General features: G+C 39.0%; 1 protein-coding gene across 1 annotated transcript in view; it reads left to right on the top strand.

Moving 5' to 3' along the window:
• The first annotated feature begins 653 nt into the window (after positions 1–653).
• Positions 654–9,574, top strand: part of LOC138038888 (trichohyalin-like) — a 12,460-nt gene continuing 3,539 nt past the window's right edge. Inside the window, exon 1 of the mRNA XM_068884965.1 lies at positions 654–6,731. Within this exon, the coding sequence (XP_068741066.1) occupies positions 687–6,731 (6,045 nt within the window). The 5' untranslated portion in view covers positions 654–686. The remainder of the gene's footprint in view (positions 6,732–9,574) is intronic.

Genomic DNA, 9,574 nt, shown 5'->3' on the forward strand with positions numbered 1-9,574 from the left:
ATGCAGCATTTGAAAAAGAAAGGGGAATGCTATTGGAGTGTTTCCCCTAAAGTGTTAAGTCTAGGCTACAACAAACTTTACCGCTCAGTTAAATCTACTTGCAATCTTCAACAAGTGCAGACCTTTAAAGAATTAAATTATCTAATTCCATCATTTTTATTAAATTTTGACCATTATTTAAATGGCGGTCGAGTGCAGTAAGGATGACATTTCATTAAAAAAGTGTAAGGGTATGCAATCGAAGTTCTTACTGGCAATAACTGATTGCATACTACATATAAATATATAATAGTTGAAAAAGTGACCTATGGGGACATATTAATTAGCCCCTTTTACGGCAGTGGACAGTTTCCCGCTTGGATCATGAAATATTCAATCGGATGAATGCGAATTGGTGAACAAGAGAAAACAAGAGATTAGGGTTACCTAATGCAGGCAAAGTGCCACAGCCGTTCACGCATTGAAAAGGTTATTTCAAAATTACAAGTGTGCAAAAGTGTCAATATCATTATGGAGTACTTTAAAGGTAACTGTTACGATGTTTAACATTAAACCACAAAATAAATGTCGTATTATTCCTTTCTGAAATAGCAAAGGTAAACAACATGTCAAAGCAAGAAATACCAGTTCTTCCAATGGACGATGACTGGGGAAGCCCGTACTATGTGCAACCAGTATCAACCACGATGGTTACCAGTGAAATGCCACTCGAAGACCAAGGTCAGAGCTGGGAGATGGAAGTAATTGGGACAATTCCAATGGATAACAGTGGAGAGCTAGAATCCTTGAGGCAGAAGATGCAGGTTTTAGAAAAGGAGAAGAAGAGCATAAATGACATGTATCTCAAATCTGTTACTGAGTTCGAAACGTCAAAAACAAAAATAATTCAAGAATACGAAGTCAAGATCGGGCAATTGAAAATAGAGCGAGATAACTGGCAGAAGAAATATAATGACACCCAGAGAGAAGTGCAAAGACTTAAACAAAACATTGCCACGATGGAGGTCGAGAATCTTCGAATGATTGAAGACGTAAAGAGAGAGTTGGCTAACAAATGTAAGATGGAGAAAAGTGAGCTGAAAGCAAGCTTCTCTAGTGAAAAAGACGAAATGCAAGATAACTTTGAGGAGCAATTGCTCATACTGCGTTCTGAAAACGAGGGGCTCTTGAAGATGTACCAGAAGAGTACCAAAGACTATGAGACCAAGATAGTCGAAATTACTCAAGATTATGAAGTTAAACTTGGCCAACTTAAAATCTATAAGGAAAAACTTCAAAAGAAAGTTTCCAACTTCACTTCACAAATAGCTACATGGCGCGAGAAATATGTTGCCCTCGAAAGCGAGTCTGAAGAAAAACTAGCCAGCCTTAGAATCGAATTAACAGAGATGTTTCAGGCGGAGAAGGGAGAGATGGAAGTTACGTACTCCAAAGAGAAAGAAACAATGTCACTAGCACATAAAAAAGAGTTAGAATATTACGAGCTGAAAATCTCATCAGTTTCCCAACAGTGCGAAGAAAAAATAACAGAATTAAGAAATCAGAAAAATCAGTTTGAGGCCAATTATAACAGTTCTATGGAAGCAATAGCAGAGTTGAAGAAAAAATGCAAAGACACTGAGGAAAACTGTAAAATTCAGTTGAAGGAGTGTCAGGATAAACTGAAAGCGGAGTGCACTCAGAAGGAGAACGCTTTAGAAAGTGAGCTTGATTCTGAGAAACAAGCGATAGTTTCCAAATATAAGAAAATGATCCAGCAAGGCGAAGTGCGAATCCAAGATATCCAAGCGCAAAACAAACTATTAATCAAGAAGCTGGAAACGGAGACAAAACAGTTGAGTGAGAAATACTCTGCAGAAATCGAGTTTTGGAAGGGAAAACTTGCTCCCCTTGAAATAAAGTATAAGGAAGATTTGAAGGAATTGGAGAGAAACCTACTCCAGAAGTGCGAAAAAGAAAAGGACGAACGAGAAATTAATTTCATGGCTGAGAAAGCAGAACTTATGGAAAGTCATAATTACGCAATTCACGCGTATGAAGCTAAGATAACAAGCATTCAACAAGAATATGAAGTAAGAAATGCTCAAATGGAGAAGGAAATGGAAAGGCTCCAGGAGGCCAACAAATCAAACTTAGAAAAACTGCAACAAGAAAGTTTGTTGCTGAAGCAAAACCATGAAAAGCAACTGAAGGAAGTCAAAGACGAGATGACAGAAAAATGGAGCAAAGAAAAAAATGAAATTGAAGAGGTGCTTACTAAACAGAAGACGGCTTTGATCGAAACACACAAAACTGTTGTACTAGAGTATGAAGAAAAGATAACTGTCCTGCAGACTGAAATGGAAGCACAAGAAGAAATGACGGAGAGAGAAATTAAAGGTTTGAAAGACGCGCACCAGAAAGCCTTAAGGGCACAAAGAAAAGAAATGACTGAGTTGGAAAAACAGCATAACCTGAAAGCCAAGGAGCTAAAAGAAGAAATGATCGCGACCTTTCAAAAGGAAAAGGCAGATTTGGAGACAGGCTTTCAGAAGCAGACGGAAGACCTGAGAGCTTCTTCTACAAACACAATAAAAACATATGAGGAGCAAATATCTGGTATAAAAGAGAAGTACGAGAATAAATGCGTAGCTTTAGAAGGAACTATGGAGAGCAACGAGGAAAAGTACAAAGAAAAGATACAAGTCTTAAGGGAAGAAATGTCAAGTGCAATCGATAAGTATGAACAGCTTCTGAAAGAAACGAAGAAGCAACTTCGACAAAAATATGACAAAGAAAAGGAAGAAATGGAAAGCGAATTCACCCAGGAGAAGGACAAGTTAAATAGCACACACGACCAAGTAGTCAGGGATTTTGAGAAGAGGATTTCTGATTTACAAGAAGAGATGAAAACAAAGCTGGAGAAATTGCAGGAAGAGAGAAAAACCATGGACGAAAGGAGTAGCAAAAAGGAAGAAGAATTGATTGAGATGTGCAAAACCTTGGACGAAACATACAAGGCAAAAATAGCAGATATTAAGACGTCTATGAAGGAGAAATGTGATAAGGAAAAGAGCGACATTGAAACAAACTTCGACCATGAGAAAGAACAGTTATTGGACAGGCAGAGTGAAATTGTAAAGAAGTACGAAATGAAAATTACAGGAATGCTTCAAGAGTCTGACAAGAGAAATACTCATTTCGCTGCGGAGAAAGAAAAACAAGAAGCACAGAAGAAAAAACTACAAGCACAGCTCGACAAACTAAGGAAGGAGACGCTGAAATTAAGGGAACAATACGATGAAAATATGAGAAGCACTAAACAGGAAATGACGGAGAAGTTCCAAAAAGAGAACTGTGAAATGGAAAAGGAACTTAAAACGGAAATGGATAACATGAAGACACAGCATCACAAAAAGCTTCAGCAACTGAGGACAGAAAGAGATGATATCATCGCGAAACTTGAACAAATAACCCAAAATTTTGAGACCAAGATAAAAGAGATGCAGCAACAAAATGAAATTAAGATTATCGAGATTACCACAGAAAAGCAAAGGCTTTCAGAAAAATGCAAAGACCTGGAAAGGAAGACCAGCCAGGATGCAGCTAGTTATAGAGCTGAAACCGATGTTCTTAAAGAGAAAATTCATAAACAAGAGAAATGGCTACAAGAAAACAGAACGAAAAGAGACGAAGATATTCGTAAGCTTAATGAGGTCAATGTAAAGTTAAAAGAGGACCTTGACGAGAAGGTGACACAAGTGGAATCTGGAATCAAAGAGCTTGATCGGGTGAGATCTAATCTGAAAGATACTCGAGTTGAATCGGAATCAAAAATAGCGATGGTGAAGGAGAAAATCAATGAATTGGAAAAGGAAAGAAAGCGTTTGATTGATCGCACGGAACACCTTGAAATGACCAAAAAAGAGCTCGCAGCTAGTTACGAAGAACGAATACGCAGAGAAAAGAAAGAAATAGAAAGGAATTGCTCGACTCAGGTATCGAAACTTCAAGAGGCTTTAAATAAGGAGTTACAAGAAAAAGGCAAACTGCGAGTTCAAGCTCTGGAGCTTTCGAATGAACTGAAAATGTCGAAAACAAATTTTGCAAATTTTGAGGAGGAAACTGCAAAGGATCTGAAAGATCTAAGGAAAAAACATGAGATAGAGATGTGCGACCAGAGGAAAGGATACGAAAAGGAAATAGGTGGTTTGAAAAAGATACTAGAGGAGCAAAACGCAACTATTGAAGCCTTGGAAAAAGAAAAAATGGACCTTGCTGAAAATGTCGGTGAAATGACGATATCCATGACTGCACTGCAAGATAAAGCCAGCAAAGAAAGAGCTCAGTGGGAGAAAGACATCACAGAAAGGCAAAATGAGAAGGAATCACTTCAAGGGCAAAAAGAAAAGCTTATTAGAGAATCAGAAAAACTACGCTTGAAATTGGAAGACGTTAAAAAAAATCTGAAAGAAAGTGGGGAAGAACATGTAGCTTCCCTAAAAACGATGAACTTAAGAATGAAGGAGTACGAGTCGAAGTTAAAGCTTCACTTGGATCTGGAGGTATCCAACCGTGAGATGCAAAACGAAATTTTGCGTTTACGAGGTCAAATAGATGGTCTGCAGACAAAGGAATTAAAATTTCAACAGGAAAACGCTGACATAAACCGGATGGCTACAGAATTAGAAAACGCCAACAATAACTTTGTACGCGTAATAGAATCACTCAACAAAAAGCTATCAGATTTGGAGGTTACATGGAACAAGGAAAGAGAAAAATGCAAGGAGAATAGTGAATTAGAAAAGAAAAAGCACAGCAGTGAGAAGGACAAGTGGAAAGAAGAAGTCCACCGGTTAGAAAAAGTGATAAGTTTGCTAGAAAGCGAAATTCAGCGTTTGAAAAATTGCATTGATTCGGTTGGAGAAGAAAGGAAGAGTGTTGAGGGTCGCCTTAGCGTTGAACGTCAAACCTTCATGGAGAAATACGAGAGTGAGAAGAAAAGGGCGGGTACCTTACAAGCAGAGCTTCAGCAGAAGACTTCTACTTTACAGGAGAAAAGTAAAGAATGGAAACAACAAGCAGACGAAATGGTCAACAAGCACATAGAGGAGCAAGATATCCTCAAAAAAGAAGCCAAAACTCTAAAGGAAGACTATGAAAGACAAATAAAGGAGCTAAAAGAGGAGGCAGCAATGGGAAGGGAGGAGTGTGAAAGAAAGCTAATCCAACTAGAGCTAACCTACAAAAACGAGATTACTACAGTGCGATACGAACGCGAGAGCCACTTTAGAGAGGTGACCAGCAAGGAGATAGAAAAGATGAGGAAGGAATTGGAAAACGAAAAGGGTGACTTTCAACAGACGCTCCTTGCAGAGAAGAAACAAATGATTGATGAATACAACTTGAGAATCAAAGAAGAAAACGGCAAGCTCGATAAAATTGAAGGGAAGTATAGGGCTGAGGTCGATTCCTTAACCAAGACCAAGTATGAACTACAAAACAAACTGTTTGACTTGGAGAGGGAAATGGAGCGAGCAAAAGAACAAATGACTTACAGCTTTGCTGAAGAGCGTAGAAAACTAGAGTGTGAATTCGAGACGCAGATTAGGGAAATGAAGGAAAAACACAGGGTAGACCTCATCAACCGTTGCGAAAAGGATATGCAGAACATGGAAGCAAAAATCAAAACTGACAGACAGGAATTTGAACAGCAAATCCAACTTGAATACAAGGCCGCCATGACAGCTAAAGTATCGTCAAAGGAAAAGCAGTTGCAACAATCCCTGTTCATATTGGAGCAAGAATTCAACACTAAAAAGGATAAGTTTATGGACACGGAAAGATCATTAAAGATGGAGAATGAACTATTAATGCGCGACAAAAGTACACTTCTTGAACAAAGCAAAAAAGACAAGGAGGAGCTATCCAAGAAAATGGAACATGAAAAGGAATTGATTCAGGTTACGGTGGATGCTTTGAGCCGGGAAATGTCGAAAATGAGAGAGGATAAGAATTTTCTCGTCGATTCTTTTTCGAGGGAGAAAAAAGAAGTGGAAAGAAAACACGACACCGAAATGACAGAGCTAAGAGAAAGACTAGAAAGACACAAGCAAGAATTGGTGACGAGACTTCGTGAAGAAAACAACCAGTCTATTGAAGCTATTCAAAGATCAAAGGAAGCGACTATCACTGCCTTAAAAGATAAACTTGCTAAATCAGAAAAAAAAGTAAACGAAATGGAAGGAAACTTTAAAAGAGAGAAAGGCAAGTTGGAGCATCAGTTTGAGCACGAGAAAATGGAATTAGAGCAGAGAAACCAAAAGGTCATCCAAGAGGTAAAGATCATTTTAGAACAAGAATTCTCCAAGAGATCTCAAGAAGAGACGAAAATCCGCGAGAATACCATGTCAAGTTTACGAAGCGAAATCGCAGAGCTTCGGGGAAGCAAGTCGAGGCTTGAGAAAGCGTTGTCTGAACAGCGTATGCTTGCCTTCCAGCTTCAAAGAGACATTAACCTCCTAAAGGGTGGGACGCTAGTGTCAACTCCCAGGAATGCCGATCTAAGCTTCTTGGAGCGCGAACTTCAAGAACTAAAGCGCCAAAACGAAAAACTGAAAATGGCTAAAAAGGAGGCCCAATTTTTCAACAACGAGTTGCTCAAGTGGGACAGCGGGAAGAAATGTCATGTTTTGAAAGCTGCTCAAGAACTGAAGTACATGGCGTCACCAGAAAAATCATTCGAAATACAGGTAAGTGAAAGGTAAAAATGAAAATGTAATGTATGCGGTAGAACTACATGATTTTGATATCAGCCACAAATTTATTAAGGCCAGGCTTTGTCCATTAAATGTAGCAAGAGTCCGTTTGAGTATGTGCTTAAGACCAAAAAGAATTGACAATGACTCGCCTGAGCTTCCGGAGGTTTCGGAAACGCGAATTTTTAAGTTATTGGTTGCGTTAAACCCTTCTAAGGCGTGTGGTCCAGACAAGTTACCCAACTGGATGCTCAAGGACTATGCTGTACTTTTGTCCAATCAGCAGAATCATCAACTTCTCCTTGAAAGAACAGTCTCTTCCGAAGATCTGGAAATTCGCGGACGTGTCTACTCTACCAAAAGTGAAGCCGGTTGAAGACCTGAAGAAACAGCTCAGATCTATCTCCTTTACCCCATGTCTTTCGAAGGTCGCAGAAGAGTGCGTGGTTCGCGATTACGTAGTTGCGCTCGATCCAAGCCAATATGGAGCTGTTTCCAATTCCTCAACCACCCATGCGCTGATGCACATGCTTCACAACTGGTCCAAGGAAACCGATGGCAACGGCGCTACAGTTAGAACTATAATTCTCTTTGATGAAAGAAAAGCCTTCGACTTTATAGATCATAGAATACTTGTAGAGAAATTGGGCAGGTTAAATCTGCCCACAAGAATTATCATTTGGATCATAGATTTCCTTTGTAATTGTTCCCAAAAGATCAAACTATCTGTGGGAGGTTACTCCGAGTGGGGTTCAGTGCCCTCCGGGGTCCCTCAGGGAACAAAACTAGGCCCATGGCTATTCCTTGTACTCATAAATGATTTAGATATTAATAAATTATCATACCTATGGAAATACGTCGACGATATGACCGCATCAGAAGTCGTTGCCAATGGAAACCGAAGTTGTGCCCAGGAGATCGCGGACAAGGTTGCGGAGTGGTCTACGCAGAACAGAGTCAAACTCAATAGCGACAAGTGTAAGGAGCTCAGGATATCTTTTGCAAAAGATGAGCCCCTGTTTGCGTCTATTGTAGTAGATGGTAAAGAACTAGAGAGGGTGACTAGTGCTAAAATGGTTTGACCATATCGAGCAACCTCATGTGGAACGATCATATTAGTGACGTAATCATGAAAAGCATCAAAGCGTCCGCATTTCTTAGTGCAGTTAAAAAAATCGAGAGTTCCTCAGCAGGATATGTCCCCCTTTTACACTGCTTGTATTCGCTCTGTTCTTACGCAGCACCTGTTTTTTTCTATGCCCTGCCAAAGTACCTAAAAGACGAGTTGGTGGGAGTTGAAAAGCGGGCCATGTCTATAAAATGCTCAGGACTTCCCTACCAGGAGGTCATCGAACAAGTGAACATTGTCCCTATTGTAGATTTCATCACCGGGCTCTGCACTAATACTTTCGACACCATTATTAAGGACCCTGAACACCGTCTGAACAGTTTGATACCATTTAGTGGACCGTCACGGTATACTCTAAGGTGCAACAGGCGTTTTACCGTACCTAAAAGTACGACAGATCGTTTTAAAAATAGTTTTATGATTAGATCTTGTATGGATAATAAATATATATAGATCGTTAGTTTCCCTTTTTATCATATTCGTTATACATTTATTTTATAATTGTGCTTAGCTCTATACAGAATTATCTATCTATCTATGTAATAATGAAAGCTGTAACCCGTCCTCTTTGGCTTACATGTCCGGCGTCTATCCGTACGTATGGATTACATGGATATAAGAATTCATGGCAAGTAGAAAATCATTTGCGGTCACATAAAATGCATGTACAACCAAACATGATAGTTGCTTTCAAAGAAATAATCAATATTTATGAACAAAAGTTTTTTTTCACTTTAGTTATTATTTGTTTTCACTTCTAATTATTTGTTTTTTATTTGTTACAACGTATTTCTTTTATGAATCCTTAGTTAGTCCTCGCTAATCATCATTTTCCGCTCGATTCAGCAACGTTTGGGAAACAATTAAAGTTCGAATGAGCCTTCTAGTTTCCGTTTTTTAGGTGTAGTTTTAAAGCCATTTCTGTTCGGTCAATTCATTTGATGTGACCTCATGGCTCCCAAAAGACCTCCACTAGTACTGTTACTTTACTTCTGTGGTCAGGAAAATTTTACTGGAGGAAGTTGGGAAAGGAAGAGTCTTTACAGTAGTCTATTTCCTCTATTTTCTGAATGATTTCTTTTTCAGGAATTTTTGTGTAGTGTTATAATGTGTACATATGGTACAAAAGCAGAGAGCTGAAAAAGCCGCTGGAATTCCAACCTTGACTGAAACCGAATTTCCAAGGAACGGAAAAAATTAAAAAGTTTCTCAACTTGATACATATACCCATATTGCCTTATTACAGTCAAATGGGTGCCTATGCTCTCAATCAAGTTTGCCAGTAAACTCATAACTTTCCGCTTCTTTTAATTAATTGGTGAAGGTGTTGGAGGGATTATTCCTGTGGCATTTGGCTAGGGGACCTTTGAACGACCAGCCGTATGAAAGATATTGATTAAAAACTGACAACTGTAACCTGTAATCCTATCCCACTTTTTCACAAGCTTTGCCTGCCAAATTTGCCCGACTGCGGCAGGATTTGTGGGTAATCTTTTTGTAAAGCGGCTAAGTATCCACTTTTTTTCGAGCCTCAGTTCTACTCTTGGGAAATGCATGAAATTTCTCAAATAACAAAAAGAACAACAAACCTGTCCAGAACTGAAGGCGAGATAATGAGTAACCCTTCACGTTTTCTTGGCAAAATGGTTTATTCCATGCAGAAATAAACCAACAGTATCCAAATATATTATTTCTCTGGTCAATACAA

The sequence above is a fragment of the Montipora capricornis genome, chromosome 2 (genome assembly GCF_036669925.1).
Source record: "Montipora capricornis isolate CH-2021 chromosome 2, ASM3666992v2, whole genome shotgun sequence".
Lineage (NCBI taxonomy): Eukaryota > Metazoa > Cnidaria > Anthozoa > Scleractinia > Acroporidae > Montipora > Montipora capricornis.